This window comes from Vidua chalybeata, chromosome 11 (assembly GCF_026979565.1).
Source record: "Vidua chalybeata isolate OUT-0048 chromosome 11, bVidCha1 merged haplotype, whole genome shotgun sequence".
Lineage (NCBI taxonomy): Eukaryota > Metazoa > Chordata > Aves > Passeriformes > Viduidae > Vidua > Vidua chalybeata.
In genome coordinates, this window is record NC_071540.1 from 14,626,594 (window position 1) to 14,648,535 (window position 21,942).

At 44.8% G+C, this 21,942-nt stretch overlaps 1 protein-coding gene across 4 annotated transcripts in view; it reads right to left on the reverse strand.

The window, feature by feature from the left end:
• Positions 1-21,942, reverse strand: part of RANBP10 (RAN binding protein 10) — a 66,025-nt gene that overhangs the window by 8,144 nt on the left and 35,939 nt on the right. For 2 of the 4 annotated variants that reach the window (XM_053952808.1, XM_053952810.1), the window contains 9 exons: positions 16,390-16,412; positions 10,884-11,068; positions 9,147-9,259; positions 6,716-6,824; positions 5,272-5,420; positions 3,171-3,366; positions 1,698-1,822; positions 691-836; positions 100-211 (listed from right to left, as the gene is read on the reverse strand). In XM_053952808.1, coding sequence (XP_053808783.1) covers positions 100-211; positions 691-836; positions 1,698-1,822; positions 3,171-3,366; positions 5,272-5,420; positions 6,716-6,824; positions 9,147-9,259; positions 10,884-11,068; positions 16,390-16,412 — 1,158 coding nt within the window. Of the gene's footprint in view, positions 1-99; positions 212-690; positions 837-1,697; positions 1,823-3,170; positions 3,367-5,271; positions 5,421-6,715; positions 6,825-9,146; positions 9,260-10,883; positions 11,069-16,389; positions 16,413-17,925; positions 18,127-21,942 lie in introns of those variants that run through there. The other 2 variants (XM_053952812.1, XM_053952809.1) reach the window with 2 other exon arrangements.

Genomic DNA, 21,942 nt, shown 5'->3' on the forward strand with positions numbered 1-21,942 from the left:
GAAAGGCCAAAGCTAAACACAAATATTTCTGACAAGCTTGCCTGCCACAGGACAGCTCTTGAGAGCTGGGGAAACACTCCCACAGGAACCAGATCTTACCCAAAATAGCACTATTGAGAGCAGCACACACAGGTTCCCTCTGGATTGGGTCCAGCTGTTGACCGACAGGGCAGTTCCAAGGGTCTGAGTAAGCTAACAAGCTAAAGGCATCCTGTGAGGGAACAGAAAGGCACAGTGAGATCAGGCAGGGCTGCAAACACACAGGAAAACCACCAAGACCTGGGGCACCTCCTGCAATCACCACGGTGACAGGTGCCTACCTCCTGAAAAAAAATGGCCTTTTCCTTCTTGGCAGCAAGGGGCCACAATGGGTCATCAAGACAAGAGGTTAAAGAGGGTGCCCCCTCCACCTGGCAGGGGAGCCAGCATGGGAAGGCAGGTGGAGTGTCTCCTGGAGAGAAGAGCATGCAGTTGCTCAAGGAAGCCAGGCAGGAGCTGTATTTCTTCTCTCTTGTGCTGAGAATTGGGTGTAGATGCTCTACATCCATGTTTTGATCTCTGATCCTCACATAGGTCCCTTCTTGCTCAGCAGGTGCAGAAGTGGGGGCTACTCAGGTGTCTGCAAGGGAACCCACAACCCCAGAGCTGGCCCAGAGAGCTGCTGCAATGCAGCACAAGGTCCAGGCTTACCTGAAGCATCTTTTTGTGCACGGTGTTCTTCCCATACTCTCTGCAAAGCTGCTCGCTCAGGATCTGCAGCTCCCGTCCAAACTGGATCATTCTCTCTGTGGCAGCGTGGTTCCCTCCACAGAGCTGCCTCTGGGGGCAGCTGTCTTCTAAGGAGAAGCAGAGGAGAAGGAACAATCATCTTGCATTCCCCACCAATGCCCACTGTGTGTCAGGATACCCACAAACTCCCTTCTGGAGCAGGTAGCTGCTTTCTGCCTAAGTTTATTCCAGTGGAAGCTTTCTGTGATCCCTGCCCTACAACAGCCAGTAGTGAGTTTGTCATAGTGCCTGGTAGATACAGGGAAGATTTGAGCTCTGTTTACTGATTGAGAACTACCTAGAAATCAAGTCTCCTGATAAAATCCTGGGAGCTTGCAACTCCAATCTGTTACCCTTTCATGTGTGTAGCACAGGGTATATAAGCCCTGGTCTAACAAATCCTGGATTCAGAAAACTTTCAGTCAGAGAAGCCAACACCACCAGCTTCCCAGTATTAGTGGCCACAAGAGCCATTAAAACTGGATGAATCAGTTTCAGAGGCAGTGTAGCTGATTCATCTGCTCCCTCCTGGCTAAAGCACCCACAAGCAAGACAGTCATGGCTGGCAGCTGTGCTGAGGCCACTCTGCAGCTGGACATCACCAGCCTGGCACAGCCCAGCTCAGCTCCCCAGCTGGCACTTCTGCCAGGACTGCTCTGAGCTCAATTTCATGACCAGCACGCAACAAACCTTTGACTCCTATTGCTTTCCCTGCTCCAAAATATCACCAGCACTGCTGTGAGTCTATGAAAAGCCAGACCTAGTTTTAGCTCCAGGACAGATTAATTTTCCCCATGAAGCAGGCATTTCATTCACTGAGTGAGGAAAGCAGCCCAAAGTACATGCTTTCCCCCCACAATCCAATCCCAGCTTTAACTTTTGACACCAGCTCCTATTTCCCATTACCCCTCCTGCCTCTGAGGACCTACCCATGCTGGACTCATCTGTCTGCAGGATCTCCTCATGTTTGTAGGTGCCATTCATTATCCTGGTGGATGAATTCTCCAGGACTCCATTGGGGTAATGCTCAGCCTCCATTTCCATCTCACTGTCACTGAGGTGAAAGGAGGGAAGAAAGGTCAGATGTCTAAATGGAAAAGGGAAGAAATGAAGAGCTTATGCACCAAACAGTGCCCAGCAATGGCCAGCACACCAGAAAAGGTGCCAGTTGGATCCAGGGAGCCAGATGGCCCAAGTCAGTGCAGCAAAAATTGTTGCAGGCTTCTGAAGACAATTTATGAAACAGGTTTCTGCTCCCTAAGTGCCTGTCATAATTCCAGGTGCAGAACATTCTGCATTGGTGATCCTTGGGATAGGAAACAGCAGCCAGGTAACAGATAAACACTCAGAGACTGCACAGGAGGGAAATCTTGGCTATGAGACATTCCCAGTCCTTGCAAACAGTGCACCACTGAACACTTAAATGCCCAAGACAGCAGGCTGACTGAGATTGCTGATTAACAACTGATTAACTGAAATTATGAGAAGATCTTGCTGGAACATGGGCTCTACATTAAAAAAAAAAAAAAAAAGAATGACAAATCCAGCATCATTAAATGATTCTGGTAAATTGAGTCTGAACAAGTGTTTCTCACTCAGTTACATGCTAGGTGGCTCTCCAGAGGTCATAACTGAGCCTACAAACTGCCCTGCAAGCCGTGCTCAGCATGGCACTTGAAGAATGAGTGCCAGCTGCAATTAGCAAGAGATTCTTATAATCACAATTTCACCCTCTGCTCCACTGAGGCCTCAGACAGCCCTGCAACAGCAGTGTGGAGAGTGAGCCCAAAGGAAGCTCAGTTTTCACCACAGCTCACTCTGCTCCACACTCCAGAAAAGGCAGCAGTGACTGCACTGAACTGTTGCATCACCCGTGGCTTCTCGGAGAAGGGAGGCTCAGGCTGACCTGCTGTCACAGCATGAAACAAATCACTGCTGGCTCAGAGGCTGCCCTGGAAGGAACAGGGCCACAGGCAGCCCAAGGAAATTACACAAGAGGGCAATGCACCAAGCCATTGTGGCCTGAGCTGCTGCCTCACACAGTACAGGGCAGGAAAGCTGCTCAGCAGGAACAAGTGCCTGGCTGAGGCAGCAGAAACAACACCAGGCTGACCAGGAAAGCTTCTGGGCCAACTATCACACTGGGATCCAAAGGCATCAGTGTAATGGGACAGCTTGGTGCCTGAAACAGGAGCATCATAATATTCCTTATGAGATGAACTTCCAAACATGAGCCACAGCAGGGGAGCCAGAACAGGTTTGTGTCTGCTGGGCATAGCAGTGACCTTGTAGATATTGTTCAAAAGGGCAGGACAAATGCCCTTCTGGCTTCTTAGAAAGCAGACTGAGACTTTTCTCACCATCCCACCCCCTGTCAGGTGTCTCTAGAGGAAAAACAATACCTGGTTTCTTGATTACTCGTACTACTGTGCTGCTGAGATTTGGTAGAATCTGTAGAATTGGACTCAGAGTAGTTCACAGATGAAGGGGAAGAGGAGGAGGAAGATGAAGATGATGAACTCAGTGTTGGGTATTTACTGTGACTCTGTTTGCTTTTTGTGGACATGACTCCATTGCTACAGGTTGGACTATCTGCTCCTGAAAGCCAAGAAGAAAGAAAAATGAGACCAGACTGACAATGTCACTCTGTTGTGAAGCCAACAGTTTAGCAGGACAGCAGGCCCCAAAGGAAGAAAGCAAAATAAGACTGAAGATCTTAAATTATGGTTTATTATTCTTAAATTCAATGGGGTTTAGAGAAGACACAAATGAATATGAAAGGAATCCCACTGCTCACCAGCAACATCTGAGCTTCATGAAGTTCTAAAAATGGGCTGTAAATTAGAGATTGGCAGAAACAGTTCACAGAAAGTATAGAAATTATTGTTGAAAGCAGAACTGCCCAGGCTTTCCACAACCTATCTAAAGTTAGGGATGTATGTGCTTCACACAACACTCAGCAAATAATAGCAACCCTCTTAAAGAGCACAAGCTAACCTTCCTTGTTCAGGAGAACAGAAACCACTGAGAGTCAGGCTTGAAATTTCACCTGCTCCTCCACAAAAGGTGCTTATCAAGCTGCAGAACACACTGACACAAGACACAAATTCATTACCACAACTTTTATATGGATTCAGAATTGACAGGGGCTAAAATATTTTAGAAAAACCTCACTATGGGCTTGTCTTCTTCATATATTCTTCCCTAGGCAACCAGTATTGATCACAGGACCTTGACTAAATGATGTGACCTGGCATGGCTGTTCTCCAGAAGTGATGGTGATATATCCAAATTGATCAGCTGATACCACAATTATGTTTATAGCAGGGAATGTATTTCTTTCTTCTATCACAGCCAACACAAAGATTCAAATGGGCTGGTTTGTGTGTTTTTAAGACAAAGACAGAGTAACCTCTTGACAACAGTTCTGCTTCATTTCTGAAATGTGCTCGGATGAAATTACCACTCTTTTGAAAGAACAAGGTCTGACAGAGAACTGTGGAAGGTGATGTCCATGTGTAGAGACAAATATATATATATATATAAATACTGCCTTGCACTGCAGTTGCAGATGTAGACAGGAGCTTTTATGGACTGATGGGATCATTCTGACAATCTAGTCAAAGAAACATACCCAGGGCTTCTCACAACACAGCAGAGGAAAACAAAGATATTGGCTTGGAAAGGTGAGAGACAGCTTGGATCTATTCAAGTAATTGTCTACTTTTTCCTTAAATATTTGCCTGTCTGCAGTTTGTCACATGGAGCAGTGGGAATACCAACCCAAAACACACTCAGATGGCTGTAAGCAGCTCACAGCTCAGTGAAGCAGCTCAGCCTGTTTCCAAGGGCTCTGCAGGTCATTTCTCCTGGCTCACTCCATCTCCAAAGCTACAGTCAGTAATTACCTAGGGAAGATATCTCAGGTGTCCTCATTTATCTTCTTAAAGTTCTTTCCACTTTAAAACCTAAAGTTTAATTTCCCAAACTCCAAAGAGTTGATGCTCCAGAGCTGGGTTTTACTGGAACAGAACTGTTCCCTTCTCACATGTTTAGAGCTTGCAAGGTAAAGTCCATGGGGCAGGCAGAAGCTTTTGTGCAGTGCATCACCCTGACCTTTTGCTTTACTGCAAAGCAGCTTCTGCTCAGTTCTTTCTGGAAAGCAATTATTTTGCAGACTCCAAGGTACAGAAAACAGGCTTTGCTTTCCAGACCTCCTCTCAGCACTCTATCGGTGAAACACTGAGTCACAGGTGGCTGCAGTAGAAGACTGCCTTCAAAAGCTTCTTTATTCTGAAATAAACCTGCTCTGCAGACAATTGTGGAAGATAACTAATGCAAAACCAATTCTGTGACCGTGGAGAGACACCCCCTCAGCTGGGAAGGAAAGGAAAGGAACATTTCAGAGAATAACACATGGAAACAGCAGGTAATGTTAAGATACCACACCACATCCACCTTTGACATCTGCTCTCCTCATCTGGAGATACAGCACACACTTACCAGTACTGTGAACGTGTGAGTTGCTTGATCCATGTCTAGGACTTAAGCTGGGGGAGCCGGGGTAGCTGTCCTGGGAGCGGGGGCTGCGGGCGCTGAAACACCGCACTTCGCTGTCGGTGCCATTCACCATCTCCACAAACTGCCGGCACCTGGGTTCATGGGAGGCAAGAGGGACAAAAGGCTGCGTGACAGCCGGGATGCTCTGCACTCAGCCTGCCTTAGGGCCCGACTGGGCAACTCCTAGAAACTCTCAAAAAGACATGTCAGGCTCCTGGGCCTTTGTATTGTCAGTGCTCTGATGATGTTACAGAGGAAGGTGTTGCCGCAGGCCCCCAGCTGGGTAATAATTAGCATTGACTCCATGATTGCAGAAGGCTGATCAATTGCTTTATTATATCATCTTACACTATATTATACTATACTTATTAAGAAACTCAGTAACCTTTACAGCCAGTCTGATACAGCTTGGTCAATTCATCCAAACACCATCCAGTGTCTAATTAAGAAATCACCCTTTGGTAAACAAATCACACATTCCACATGTGCACAACAGCAGGTGCAATAAGTGGAGATAAGAATTGTTTCTAATTCTTTTCTCTGACCTTCTCACAGCCTTCCCCAGGAAAATGCCTGGGAAAGTCTGTGCCTCTCTGTGTGGCCAAAGAGCTGCTGCCACAGAAGGAGTTTGGAAAGTTCATTTTTGATGCTAAAGGATGTTGAGACATTCCCAAAAAAGCAAGTTTAATTCCACCGTACTAAGAAAAAACTGTTCCTTTGCAGCTTTCACCTCCAACTCTTCTGCAGGTACTCCAAAATTCAATTGTGGAGCATTTTTTTCAGGGAGAAGGTATTAAATCTGTCAAATACCATCATTCCTTCACTACTCCACCAACCTAAAAATACTGGTGGCCAATGGAAAATAGAAAGGAAGAGTAAAAAATGCAATATCCACAGTGACAGTGAGGACAGCTCCTCATTTAGCTTTACTGGGAATTGTCCTCATATGTCTCAGAAGTCTGGGGAGAACCACTCTGTACAGCTGGGAGAACTGGGACACTTCTTCCTTTAATCTCTACCCCAGACAGCTTTTTCCATACATCTGCCTTTCTAGGAACCTTCACAATGACTGACACTGCTCCAGCACTGCAAGATCTCCACAAGAGCAGTAAAGAAACTCCTCTGAAGGAATTTCTGGCAGTCAGCAGAACTAAAATTCACCCACCTATGCCTGACCTCATGAGGCAAAGCTACACTGGGTCTAAGCAGCAACAAAAGGGCTACATCTATGGTGCTACAAGCACTGTGCAAAGGACTCCCAAAGGGAGCTCAAACAGTTTGAATTCAGAGCAAGGTGTGCAGCCAGACTGGATGTTTGAACAGGTTCTTCTTCCCTCCTTCATTTACACATTTCAGCATTAGGGAGCATAAAGCTTTTCATACTTACTTTAACATGAAGAGCAGGTTGGGGTTATGTTCTAGGAGGCCAGGATAGAGCTGCTGGGTGGCTTCTATAGCCTCTCCCACTCTGCCTGCTAATACTAGCTTCTGTATTCCTGAAAGCAAAAGGAGACCTAGTGACACACAGGACCAGCCCACAGGAACAGCCAAAAGAGCTGTCTCATCCACTCCATCCAGGTCCCCATGACCACCTTGCACAAGGGCTTGGGAGAACTGGAGATCATAATTGGTTTATTATGGATTAGGGGAAAGAAAACCCTGTGAAAATGTGAAAAGATCTTTTAGTAGCAAAAAACCATCAAGAGCAGAAGGATCTGAAGGATGAAGTAGGCGGGTTGGGGTGCTCTGAGACTTTAGTTCTTTAGTCACAGAGCTCTGCGGCAATGGAAACAAAAGCAGGACATGACAACTGGATGGAAACAAGGAGGCTGCTGGGGAAGTGACAATTTCAGAGGCCAAGTTCCTAGGTCACCCTCATATTACATTCTCTGTCTGGTTCAAGCTTGGAAGCAAACATATGGCTCAGTATGAGATAAATAGAGTGCTCTTAGAGGATCTGTGATCTTAAATCATAGCACAGTACTGCTTCCACAATACTCCTACTACTAAGCAGAAGTAATTATATCAACAAAACTATGTTCCTGCAAGTCCACTTCACTGTATTCCCAGAGAAGTACAAGCTATTGACTACACTATAAACAGCTCAGTGACTTGTACACTTCTAGGAGGTGCAAAGACACAAGGCAGAAGACACTTACGATGCTGGAGTTCATGTCCCATGTATATTCCTTCAGCAGGTCAGAAGACACAAGTGCAAGACTCAACTCGAGATCCCTGAAAGCTCAGAGAAGCTACTGATCTACAGCGACTCACATTTCTTTTTTCTAAGCGTACTTGGAGATAAAAATTAAATATACTTAAAACTAAAACTGCATTGTTTTTCCAGCATTCCTTATGAACAGCAGAGGGAAGGTTTGGAATGGCCCATGGGGCGCTTTGCAAGCAGGGCCTCTGATAACAACAGGCTGTGGCTTTCCCAAAGTGTTGGAGCAGTTGGAAGCCCAGTCTGGTAAATCTTCATTAACAATCCCAGTAACAAACTGCAATGACTTGTTTTGTCTCCCACTTCTCAGTGTCTATCTGGTTATTATTATAGTTGAAATCTGGAACCAAAGCCGTGGTTCTCACACCAACACAAGAGCTCTCATTTCACTCTCTTGCACGTCCATTTTCTCGTCTCACTGCTTCTGACAGCTCTGCTTTGCCTTGTTTGGCAACTCTCACAGATGTCATTCCCTTTTATGTTTCCCCCTCTTTTTGTTTCCCCATCTGTGTTTTCCTCACACCTTTTATTCAGGCCCCAACTTCAGGGCTCTGTATTCCTTCCCTCCATCTGCCTTGTCACCTGTCCTCAGACAAATGAGCCCGCAGCATCTCACGCACCTCCCGTCAGGCTCTGCCACTTAAACCCACACCACTGGGAGCACTGGCTGGGGTCAGGGCTGCATAATGCATGACCTGGAAAGCACAAAGCCCATCAGCACTAACAGGCAGCAACTGCAAGTTATTTAAAAGCAGAGTCCCCAAATGAACCTGAATGCTGGCTAAGCACATGCAATGTATGGAGAGCAAGCCACAAAGGGGCACAATGCTCTGATACGTAACGGTGACACGAGAAACAGTTCACAAAGGGAAGGGGAATGTACAGGCATGTGGCCTGTATTCAACAGCCAGGAGAATGCAGAAAACACACCAATGTTCTGCCACTCTGCAGGCTGAGCCTGTGAATAGAAAAGTTTTAAAAAAAGGTACAGCAGGAGAAAGCTGCAAGCCTTATTCTGCAGGACCAAAAGTGCTGACAGCCTCACCAGCTGAGAGATGAGCCACTTGGGAGCAAACAGCAGCAACCAAAACAAACACAGAACACAAATTCTTCACCCAGTGTGAGCTTAACACATTGGCTGTCAATCTGAAAACCCCTCAGCATGTAAAAGTTACCTGAAATCACAATGTGCAAAGGGACTGGAAGAGTCCTTAATTCAGAGCTTCAGCAAAACTAATGGATGTGTCTGAGTCCCTGTGCCCAGGCTAATGGAACCGCCCCTGCTGCAACAGCCAGCAGTGAAGAGCTCAAATCCAAAGGCATCTCTGGTGCACAATGATCTCAGCCTAGGTAATGGCCAAGCAGAGCAGACAGGGACAGGAAGGAACAGGGCAGTTCTCCAGGCAAAGATGGCAGAGGGTGGAGAGCACGCAGTGATGATGGGAAAAGAGCTCCTAGCAGAGATTCCCAAGCTCTACTCCATGGCCAGCAGCGTGCTGTACACAGCTCTGTACTCTCATGGAGTAACTTCCACTCCTCTGCAGAGTTCCAAAGGGAACAAACACACTTGAGGAGTGACACCCAAGACACTTACTTTGTCTGTTCTTTATTGAGGTCTGTTCTTCCTGGATTGTGGTGTCTGTGACTCTGGCAAAGGCAGTTGCTGTTGAACAGTACCCATGATGAACCAAATATGACGAAACCATACTAGAACAAAAGAAAATACAAAGAGATGATGAGGTACCAGTGAAACAGAGCCATCACACTGGAGCTGAAAGAAACCAACACAACAGAAGTTGCAATTTCACTGAGAAACTCAGCTTGCTTAGGACATAACCAAGGTTCTACTTCTGGGTCTAAACTGTGTGCATTTACAGGACAGGCACCTGGTCCTCTGCAAACAGGAGGGAGGCTCTAGATTCACTTTACAGAGTGGAAAAAATAAATTATTAGGAATCTCAAAGCATATACAGTATTTATTTATGACTGCTGTCCAAGGGTCACTTGGTAAGGGCTCAATACTGTGTTACTGCCAGTGACATCCTTTGCAGACACAAATCTGAACCTCAGAGAGGTTCATGGCTTTCAAGCAGATCTAAAAAAGAAAAATATTCTGGTCTTGAATTTATTCCATCACTGATTTGCCAGCAATTATATCTTTAGTAGTTCAACCTCCTTATGAATTCTGCACACTCACAGATACTTTAATCTGGTGTCAGCATTGATTTTAAAAACATTAACACTCTTCAAAGCTGTATTTTTTAAAAATCTTTGGGGAGGAAGGACTATCACTGTCAGAAAACAAACACAACAAAACCATCTTCCTGAACAGACCATTTCTAATGCACTTGTGCATTCCCAGGACACAGTGACTCAATATTAATGCTCACTGGATTTTAACAAAATCTAAAAAGCCAGTATCAGGATCTCAAAGCTATTCACGATGAATATCAAAACAGGCTTCTCATGATGAAGCTGGCAGTGATCTGATCAAGTCACAGCTCAAAGCACACACTCAACTTGGCTACTTTCAGAAAGAGTATTTTATGAGTCAGCAATCATTCTTAGGGGTGACATTGTATACAGGTGTGTCTTTTTGGAAGTTGTTTTAAATACAAGTGCTTCTGCCCAAGAGCTCTATAGGAGGAGCTCCAGAGTGGTGACCCTGACAACCCCACAGTGCACATCAGAAGAAAAAATTCTGGAGAACACAAGGAACAAATACAGGGATAAAATGGTCTCACTGCAGCAGAATCAACAGTTCTTGGTAAGGGTGGTCCTGGCTCTCTAGTTTGGTCCCATTTTGGAAGGCAAGTAACAGCAACAATAACACTCCTGAACTCTGACAACTCCTGCCAACTGTTCTCATCAAGTTCCACTCAATCCTTTTTGCAATGAGAAGTGCTTTCAATATTCATAAATTTATAAAACACCATAATTGTGCTTTCAGTTAGGTTTGGAAGCCTTTGGTTTAGGCTATTTCTTGCTCTTTCATTTCTGAATTCAGCTGACTTACACACTGGCTTTTCTCCTGTATTAGGAGTTTTTATGGTGTCTTCCCCCTCCCACAGTGCATCACCCCAAAATGTATGTTCTTCCATTGCTACAAGCTTCCATGCAATCTTTGGCTGAAAACTTCTCCCATATCTTTTACATTTGAAACAGCAGCAATCTACACAGGCAGAACTTAAACAACAGAACAGAGGGTAAAACAATTTGAGCAAAATGCACAGAGTGGCAATTTTTGCCATAAGAGAGCACAAATTAGCACTTAAGAAGTATTTAAAGCCTAACAAGAGGGAAGAAGCTGAGCACCAAGGCAGTGACTTACTTCTGCAGCATGGCTTGCCACTCTCCCAGCCTGTCTCCTATGGGAAACCGCTTAATGGTGCTCTGGATCTTCGCCCTCCACTCCCTCATGTAGTCCTCAATGTCAAACACAAAGGGCTGCTGCCCAAAGTTGGCATCCACGATCTCTCCTGGAGTCTGGAGACCCACTGTAGGGTAGAGGTTTGACTGGGAAGGGAGAAAAACAAACCTGTATTAAACACAGATTTATCCTTCTGGTTCCAGTTATGTGGTTTGGTAAAACCAAAGAGCTGCTCTTTAAACTGAAATAAATATAATGGAACTGGAAGAGGCAACAGCCCTTTGGGTACTTATCAAGGAATCCTGTGACTTACTGTGCATTTATGAAAAGTTATTGCATCAAACCAGAACAATGGGTCCAATTCCCCAGCAGCCTGGGATCAAGGCCATGACTACAGTCTGTAGATGGCACTTCTGGCTTAGTATTCTACAATTTCTACCAAGCTTCAAGAGCCAGCAGATAATATAACAACAACAGAAATAATAGTGGAAATTAATAATAATAACAACAATAACAATAATAATAAATGAGAGGTGCATCATCTCAATCAATGGATCTGTGTATTCCCTCCTGTTTCAACTCAAGTCTTTTATTCCTTGGAAATGGTTATCTCAGTACTGTACATCTCTGATGAAAAGGGAACAGACAGTGGTGGAGCTCTGAGGTTAGGTCTTTGATGATCCCAAGGCCCCAAGACATCCAGAAAAGAAATTACACTACTGATAGATTAATTTCATTTTAAGAGTAAGTGTACAGATCCAAATGGAAGCTTTGACGCATAATTAGAACTTGAGGAAAATAAAAACATTACGACCATGAAAGTGCCTCTAAAATTCAGCCAATAATTCAGTTTCTAAGGATGATTTAATTGAAAATAGGTGTTCAAAGTGTATCAGAAGTTCTCTGAATTCATGCTATATAATAAGCTTATGGATACAAATGGAATCCCTGAGCCCACTTAAATGCTGGGAAAAGAGAAACAGCACCAGAAAGGTACAGGGATGCCTGGTTCTCATCACTGATCACATTTTTCAAAAGCATGTTCCATTCACTCTCAGATTACTTCTGTGCAGCACAAATTACTTTTCTATTTGCAAAACAGACACAAACTTCACTAATTCTCTGCTTCAGAGCATGTGCTGAGAGTCTGCAGCGTGGGGGAAGAAATCTCTCTTGTGCCCCTCAGGAACTGTTTGGTGTTGGGGTTTTTTCCACTTTGCTCTAAAACAGTGGAGCCAGAAACTGGACACTGGGCAAGACACAGGGACACTTGTATGGAATTGAAGTCTGGAAGGTGCCTGGCTGCAGTGCCTTGCTCAGGGTTGAACCCATATCGGATATTAGAACAGTAGAAGGGCAGACGTCCCTCCTTAAGTCAGAAACCTAGGATGACCCTCTCCTCCTCTATAGCAACAGACATGGGCTTTCCTACAATCATCTGGAAAATTTCTTCAACTTATTCTTCCCTGTTGCAGAGATGAGGATGATTTGGGCCTGGAACAGGTTCCTGGAGGGACTGCAGCATCTCTGGTCTCATTTTCAAAACTGAACTGGTTAAGAACCTGACCGACCTCCTCTACCTTTGAAATTATCAAACCTCAAAAAACAAAGGAAAGAAATGAATCTATAAATACAGGTTGGAAACTGAAAACGACTGCATTACTGGTGATTCACTACACCTCCTTTCCTGTTCCCACACCAAGGAAGTCTTTAGGTCAGAGATGTGCAAAGTAAAATACAGCATGACAAAGGAAGAGCTACCAGAGGAAAATGCTGTAATTACATTTAGTCCCTCCATTCTTTCAAATTTGGCTGACATGGAAATATCTCTAATGAGGGATCAGATATTTTCCATAGTCCATTCTTCAGACTTCTTATTATCTTCTCAGTATCTTAAACCCAAGAGCTTCCAAAGCCAGGAATCAGACACCCAAAATACTTGGAAGCTGGAAGCACACCCCCCCCCCATCTTTGAGCAGAAGCTGCCTACCCTCTACATCTCTCCAACCATCTCTAAGGTAAAATTCTATTTTTCCATGTGGGAAGTGTTCTCTCTGCTTAGCAGCTGTTGGGAAGTTCACGTATCCCCAGCACCCTGCCAGATGCAGGCAGACACTATCCCAGAGCCCAGTGACCCAGGAGATGCTTTTCCTGCCAGGTTTTTCAGGAACACCTTCTCCATGACATCTGGCCCACCTCTTGCCCTGATGTTGGCCACCAGTTACTGAAAATCCCCACTGTTCATCTTGACCTGGTTTTTAACCCCTTGTCCCTCTGCACTCCTACAATCCAACCCCAGGCTCTTCTGGTTTTTTCTTTTTATTTTCCATTATTCCTTCAACCTCCAGGCAGGATAGACCTGATCCAGGCTTGTGTCAATAAGAGTTGGGCCTGAGCACTGACTTAAATTGGCAAAAAAAAAAAAAAAAAAAAGCGCCCAAAAAAAACCCAAAACTCCCTCTTTATCCTCTGTGGGAATTCACTCCTATTTCAAGCAGTTCTTTTGGTTTTAACTTCAGCCTGTGCTAAGCCAAAATGTGTTTTTTCCTATCACTTTATTTCTTCAGAGGAAACTGAAACAAGCCAAAGCAAGAATGTTTCAACATCTGTGGTCTGGTTTTCAAATTAAAGTATCCATTTCAACTTCCTAATATTGTGAATTCTGCAAAATACTGTCTTCACCATTTGCCTCTAAAAGGGGAATTTTGGAACAAGCATTTCAAGGAAATTATTTCTAATCTGGCAATGTTTTGAAGGGTCAATTAAATTGTCTAATCTCACTGATATGCCAACCCTAAAATTTAAGCTTAAAAATTGCAGATGTAATGGGGTTTACTGATGTGTGTTACCAGTCAGCTTCAACACCCCTTAGGCTGTAATGCAAGGAAAAGCTCTCCCTTAAAGTCCTCCTGGAGGGGTGAGTAATGAGGAATGGACCAGAGCCAAAAAATCCATGTGGAGCTGCTCAAACCAGAGCATTTCAAGGGTCACTCAGGTAAGTTTGCTGTTCCCACTCCTGTTTGCAGTTAAATTTTCAGCTTTAGCAGGTGAAGAACACAGACTCTATAATGGATACTTTCTTTTCTTTACCTTATGATCACTGGATATTGTGTTTGAGCCTGGAACAGAGAACTATAAAAAATGAAACCTGCAAGTGATCAGCTTCATAATCTCTACTGCCTCAAGAAGTCTACAATCTCTGATAGACTTTAAACCAAAATCTGTCTTGGGCTTGGCATCTCCTTCTTTAGGAAAGGCAGTAACCTGAACTGTTTGAACAACCAATAATCCATGGAATACATTGGTCTCTGCCAGGGTGAAGGAAGAAGGCAGTAATCCAAGAGAAGGATATTGGAAAAGAGAATGCTGAAGTCAGGTGTAGGCACCCTTAGGAAGCTGCCAGCAGAGCAGCAGAGTGATTTAGCATATGCAGAGGGATGCTCTAGAGCCACATGGAGGCAGAAGTCTCCCATCTTTGCTCACATCCACAATTAAGGGGTAAAAAGACCCATCAAGCTTCTTTCCTCCTCTTTTTGAAGAGGAATTATGTCATGAAGGATAATTCTCAATAGTAGGAAGCCTACAGGGCATCAGCTGTTCTCCTTCATGGCCCAGAAAAACAGTGTTGTGGATTAGCTGCTGCTGTAAAAGCCAGAAGGGGATTTCACCAGAAAACAGCTCAGTAACCTGGCTGGTAAAGGTACAGAGACCATTTACACACCATTTAACCACTGGAGATTCCACCAGGAGGCATCTGCTAAAACCTACCCTGGCCAGATCTTCTCCCAGTTTTACACTAAAACATCTCCTCTGCACAAGACACACAGAGAAACAAGCCTGAGATCCTGTGAGGATGATCTGACCAGATCAAGGAACAGCAGGACAGAGAGATGCCAGGGGCACAGGAGAGTTTTGAGTTCAATCTCACTGGCACTGCAAGACCTCAGTGCAGCAAACACCCTTCTGTCTGCTCTGCCTCCCCAGCTGCTCATCCCCTGTGCTAACAGAGACTCAGCACAGAGCTGAACAGCTTACACATGAACATTAAATGTCTGTGTCAGCTCACTGTGCACTCCAGGATCAACAGGATGCAAGTTAAGCTAAGCAGGACAGGGAATTACAACCTGCCAAATCTGTGCTGTGAAGCTCCACAGCAACACTTGAGCAGTAAATGACAAAGCAGTGGTACATGTGCTGGACAGCCATTTTTGATTGACAGGAGCCTAAATAGCCATTGCCTATCTCAACATGGACACTGCTCCTGCTGCAGAAGGAGAAGCAGTCTAGCCAAATGAGAAGACAAAGAGGTGAAAAAATTAGAAGGAATATGGTAAATCTGTGACTACTAATGTAATCTATATCCAGAGGGAAAACAAACAGCACCAAAAACTAAGGGTACATCAGAGAAGCATCTTCTTGCTGTGCATGCAAGGTTATCACAATACCTCACTCCAAAAGGTTAATCTTCATGGAAAGGCAAACTGTTCTTGTACTTTCATAAATTGTACTTGGACCAAGTGAATGAACTGCTGTGGAACAACCCACATAAAGAGTTTCTGGTTTAGAACACGCTGCAATGTTACCAAGTTCAAAGACCCTTGGACAAAAAAAAACCAGAACACCCTGTATTGACAGCTGATGTGAAAAGGCCAATCAAATAACTGCAATTTAAGTGCAGGCTGTAGTTGGGATATGGGAGAAATCTGTAAATCCCTAAATCCCATTGGGAAGGTCAACAGGGAATGATAGCCATTATTTCTCACAATATAAAAATTAGAGGAATAAGATAAAATTTTTGACAGGAAGTACAGAACAAAGCAAAGCAACCTTTCTTCCACACAACAGGGAAGTCAGCTAAGAAAATGGATTACTTTGTAGGCCTAAAAAAATTATCAAAACTAAGAAATTTGTCACAGTAAATTAATTAGTGGTTTTTAAGTACAAAGATAGGAGTGCAACCTTAGGGACAAGAAGTCTTGTGTATGAGAGGGATGCAGTGGGCGTGTTGGTGTATGCCTGACCCAGGTTTACCTTTTTTCACTGAACACATCCTCCTTGTCCAGGAACACTTGGGTCTAGAAAAGAGGGAACATTTTCTTGTGCTTTTGTGAGACCTGACTAGAAACCAGTGTAACTATGCACATGTACTCCTCCTCAGAGTCAAAGCTGCATTTGGAAGACAATGACCTGTAATGAAGTTTGCATCCTTGCTTTAATTCCAGGAGAAGGAGCAACATATTCTTAGAGGTGGTGAGGGATGAGAGGAGGCATGTGAGTAGCCCACAAACACAGTCACAGGATTATGAAGTTTCAGAAAAAGGAGCATCCACATCATTCAGTAATGTGTGTTATCATGTTTTTTCAACAGGGCATCAAACAGGAAAAAAAAAAAAATCACACCCCCACACTCTTCCCCCTCCCTTCTGTTTGCATCCTTACTTAAAATACTGAAAATAGGTGTACTTACTGGGAGGTCTGTAAAGGCTATACCTGTAGGGGGAAAAATATTAGAATTAAAAAGACAAAGGATTTTTTTCCCCGCTTGCCTACATTCTTAACATGCTATAAAACATTACTGCATTTCAAATCCCAGCTGTGACCCTGCATTTCACTACCTCATGTATTTAGAAGTAACTTCCCTCCCCAATTCCCTCCTCTGCAAAGTTTTGCATCTGGAGAACGGTTCAGGAAAAAGAATAAATGTTCTCAACATCTCTCCCAAAAATTTGATTTTCTAAAAGCAGCTCCTCTTTCCTTTGCTTCTCCCTCTGTTACTAGGAAGGAGTTAGTTTTCAAGACTCACTGTGGTGTTAGAAACAGAGTTTTAGTATAAAATTGCTTTGGTTTAGGCTGTAACTGATTCTTCTTATCAGCCAGAGAAAAAGGAATGAATATTCAGCACTTGGCATTACAGCTGGGGAACAGCCCTGCAACAGGACCAAGCTGCAGCCAGGAGCACCTGAGAAACACTGTGCCAAGAACAGCCTCATCCTCAACTCAGCTGACACAGCTCCAAACAGAAATGATGGAAAAAAAGTGTTATGGTTTCCCTTTATATTTACATCTGGCATATCAGAAAAGAGGTATTCAAGCTGAGGCAGCCATTGCCTGGGATGGCTAACAGAGTTCTGGCTAGAGACAACACTCACCACAGCCAGCTACCCCAGGCACAGCTCTGCATCTGCTTTAGGGGCAGTTACTGCTCCAAAGGATGGTGCCTCTCCTGCCACGGCTGGGGGCCAGCAGCACAGGGAGATGGGTCAGCCAGAGCCAGCAGCTCTACCCCCCAGGCTTTGGGTCACCCTCACCAACAGCACAGGGGACACTGCTGCCATCACCTCATCAGGCTCAGCTAAATCCAGACTTCCAGCTAACATTCCAGGAGTCAGTCTGGAAGCTGCAGGCTTTCCCCATGTGTGCTCCCAAGAATGCTTTCGTGTCCCCAGCCAGAGGAAGGCTGGTACCCACACCAGTACACCCAGTTCTCACACACGTCCCACCTCTCCTCCTTCCCTTCTGCCTGGCACTGGAAGGCACTGCAGAAGCAGGAGAACACCACCCTCTGTTTTTAATTTTAGGACTGTTTTAACCCAGAGCTGCAATGTAACATCACCAGATCAGTCTGAAATGGTAATTTAAAGCAGTTTTAGGAGTCAAGATAGGAAACAAGTAATTTTTATTCAAAACAGCAAAATCAAATGCTCGGAAAGAAATCCTGAATATTTTACTAAATAAAGAGCCAATAAAGTTAAATTAACATCATGGCAGATAGTCAGTATGGTTTAATGAACATCCTGGCAGTTTGAACCTTGTCTGTTGAGCACCCTCTCTATAACCCAACCAAAGACTGTGCACACAGGTGATGTTGAACACGAGGCTGAGGAAAACATTTCTCTCACCTTGTCACTTTGCCCAGATATTGTTCCTCACTCAAACCTTTTTTTCACTTTGCAATTATTTTGCTCAGCTGGATGAAAAGGTGGATGAAAGCTTGTTTTCCTACCCTTATGCCAGAATGAGGCCAATCTCCCTGAGCCTGTTGTCCACTGGAGTCTTCCTCTGCCCCCAGCACCTCTCAGAGCCAAAGGTGGCCAGGCTTGTGTAGCTGTGTGGCTGGAAGCTGCTTCCAGCACCTGGACAAGCACATGGTTTTTGAATGGATTACAAGGTGGGTGGAAAATTGGCTGGACTGTCAGGATGGAAGAGTTGGGATCAGCAGCTCAAAGTCCAAGAGTTGTCCCTCAGGGATCAATGGCAGGGCCAACACAGTTCCATGTCTTCACTAATGACCTGGACAATGGGACAAAGTGTGCTCAGGTGTCACCAAACAGGAGAGTGGACAATAGGCTGGAGGGCACAGTGCTATAGCTGGAGAAATGATTCAGCACAAGCCTCCCAAAGCTCAACAAAAGTAACCTAAGAGCCCTGCCACCAGGCTGTGATACTCCCAGAAAACAGAACAGGATGAGGCTGACTGGAGAGAAAGCAGATCTGCAGAAAAGATTCAGGGTCCTGCTGGGCAACAAGTAGAGCAGGAGCCAGCGGTGGGTCCTTGCAGCAAAGGACATCAAACACATCCTGAGTTGTATTAGTGACAGTGTAGGTTAAAGGATGGGATTTCTCCCTTCTTTTCCAACACTGGTTAGTCTACACTTGAGTTATGATGTTCACTTTAGGGCTCTCCAACACAGGACACAGTGAGACTGGAGTGAGTCCAGTAGAGGCCAGCAAGACAAAGACAGGCTAAGGGAAAAATCTCTGATCAGTCTCAAAAACATTAGGGCAGACACCTACTGCTGCCTACAGCTGTCATACAGGAGGGTACAAAAAAGGCTTTACTCAGAGATGCATGGTGGCAGGAGACAGGAGGCAACACAGACAAGCTGCAACATGGGAAATTCTAATGAGAAAAATTCAGTATGAATTTTGGTCAAACACTGAATCAGGACCAGAAAACTCCCAGGTGATCTCCATTCTTGAAGACAGTAAAAACTTAATGATTTCCTGAGTAACACGATCTAGTTTGGGCCTGCTTTCAGCAGGGTGTTGGATCCTTGACCTCCAGAGATCCCTCCCAGAGAAAATAATTCTATGATTCTAAAATAAACTTATTACATTGCCTTTACCATGAGACAAATGTCTGTTTTCCACATTCTGTTATGTAACTCGGACTAATAAAATGCTTTATGCTGACAGCACTTGGTCTGTTGCACAGACATGTCTGCTTAGTTTCTGCATCTACACTGCTACACACCTGCATCCAGGAAAGCCAGCAGCAGAAAGTGAAATAATCACAGCTTGAATGTGAAACTGTTTTCTGTCTCTGCAGCCCCTCCAAAGCCTGGATCCAGTTTAAAACCACAACCTTCTTAAACACATAAGGACTGGACGAATCAAGAGGTCAGGAAGCAAGAGCAAGTGTGTGAAGGGCCTCCCCTCTAAGTCCATGAAGTTAATGTGATCATCAAGGCAGTGACATAAAGACATTAAATGAGGGTTCAGTGCTAGGGCACAGTGTGATTGACATTTTCACCTGCCAACCAAACAAAGGATTTCCACTTTCCATGACTGCACTTACACATGACCCCGTGCACAGAACGTGTCTGTGGACCTTCCAGCCCATCTCTGCTCTCCACCCAGCACCAATCACTCTTTCTGCCTCACAACTGGCCACTTACAGAATTCAATTTGCACAAGACAATGTACATTGGGTAATCAGCCACAGCACTCCAGTGCCTGCACAGCAGGGCACTCCTCCAGCATCTGTTTAGGTCACTGTGATCCAGGGAATCCTTAAGCACTGCTGGTGGATTGCAATAAACATAACATGTTCAGCAGTGTGGGCATCCTAAGGAGCAGACCAGGAAATGGCAGCCCAGGAAAATACTTGAATACTTCTCCAATGTGCTGCTGAGGAGAAGCACTGTCAAACCCACACACCTCTGCATGCCCTTGGAAACAGATATCCTCCAGTCAGGCCACCTGGCTAAAACTGCTCATACAGAGAACAAGGCTGTAGCCAAGTCTGGTATTTTCTGTTCATTTTGGTACTGAATGAGGGTGGTGAGGCCCTGGCACAGGTTGTCCAGAGAAGCTGTGGCTGCCCCATCCCTGGAAGTGTTCAAGGCCAAGGTGGATGGGGCCCTGTGCAACCTGGTCTAGTGGAAGGTGTCTCTGCCCACAGCAGAGGGGTTGGAATGACATCATCTTAAAGGTCCCTTCCAACCCAAACCACTCCAGGATTCCATGGTTTTATATTTGATTAATCTGAAGTCCTGTTTTGACCATCCCAATGCTCTTGCTGTCTGCAAACTTCATTTGAAGCTTTGGGGTCAAACCTATTAAATCTGGGACTGACATCTGTATGTCTCTCACAATAGGTCTCTGCATTACTCCTAATGTTCCTCCCAGCCTCTAAACTGGGTGCAGAATGGATATTTTACTTTTTAGGTTAACTTGGTCTTTCCAAGAGCCTGCACTAGAACTCAAACTACGGGAAGTTTTCTATGCCAAGACTTCAGAGGGTTGCATGCTCTTTTTATAGCCCTGCTGCTCCATTTACCTTGGTCTGCTGTCAAAGTCTGAGATCTGAGACACTCCTACATTAGTCCCTGAGCAAACTCATCCACTTAAACCCAGAGACCTGCAGCAGTCACATTTCCTCCTCATGTCCTGGTCCAAGACTTTCTGCTTAATGGCTGGTGCCCCAACATTTCTCCTTCTTTCTCTCCAAATTCACTCTCATCACACTTCTAGCCACATCTCACTGTTTTTTACTGCCAGGACTCTCCTCAGAACTTGTCAAAAGTGTTTCATCAGCAGCCAGAAGACATTCAAGACATTTTCCAGAACAGAGAATTAAGACTACATACGATGTCAAACAGTTTTCATGTGACGTCTCCAAATAAAGTTCAAGACTTAGCTCCAACCAGAACATCCAGAATTTGTGATGGCCAAGAAAACAGTTCTTATACAGTGCTCCTGATGGATCTGATTAAATGAAAAAGTATGGAGACAATGGAAGATAATAGTTAAGCAACAGAAGAAATTGCAAGGAAAACAAAAGGGGGGTGTCTAATTAATAGATGAAAAGGAGAGGACTTAAATGGTGAAGAGTGAATTAGAAAGACAAAGCTACAGTAATTCCATCAAAAGAAAGACAAAATCAAACTCTGAAACCCCACTCTCAAGCTAACTGGCCTCACAAAGGGGCTGATTAGCCTCATGAATATTCTTGGCATCTGCAGTAGGATTACACAATTACCTCATCTCCTAGGAGGAGACATACATGGCTTCCACAGCTTCATGTCAGGAAACACCTAGAAAAACACACATTCATCCCTTTCCTGGTAAACCTTGGGTTTACACAACACAAAAATGACATTCTCAAGTTAGTAACTAAATATCATTAGTTCAAGACCTTCAAGGAGTTGCTTCTTTCAGGGAAGAAAGCATTCTGACTTCCAAACAAATCATTGCTCCTGCCTCCATTTGGCCTTGGTTCCTCTGCTGACAGCTGTGTCACCCCCTCCTCACATCTCTGCTCTGTGCCCACGAGGAGCTGTGCAGCCCCTGGCCAAGGGGCTCCTCTCCTCAGCACTGCACTGAGCACTTCTCCTGGACACAGTTTCTTTATCAGTGACACAAACAGACTCTGCTGGCCCTTACCAGCAGCCTCCTCAGATGAGATTTTCATTCTGCTTTTGTGAAAAGGCAGTAAAATGTTCCTGCAGCTTTTGTGGGGTCACCCAGCAAGGTCTGAGGTCTGCTGCTCCCTTCTGCACTTCCATGCCTGTCTCCTCTAACCACACCATCTCTCCTCTCTCTATCTATCCCTACTATGCCACTACAGCTCAAAGAAAAGCTGCTACACACAGGAGCCAGCTGTGAATGCTAAGGAGAGGCTTCTCCCTGTCCTTTTCTCAGACAGCTCATGTCTTGTACTGCACATCTGAGGAGCTCAAGAGGACACCCAGGGGACAGCAGTGCTTATCCCCAGTGCTGCTCTCTAAGCATGGTA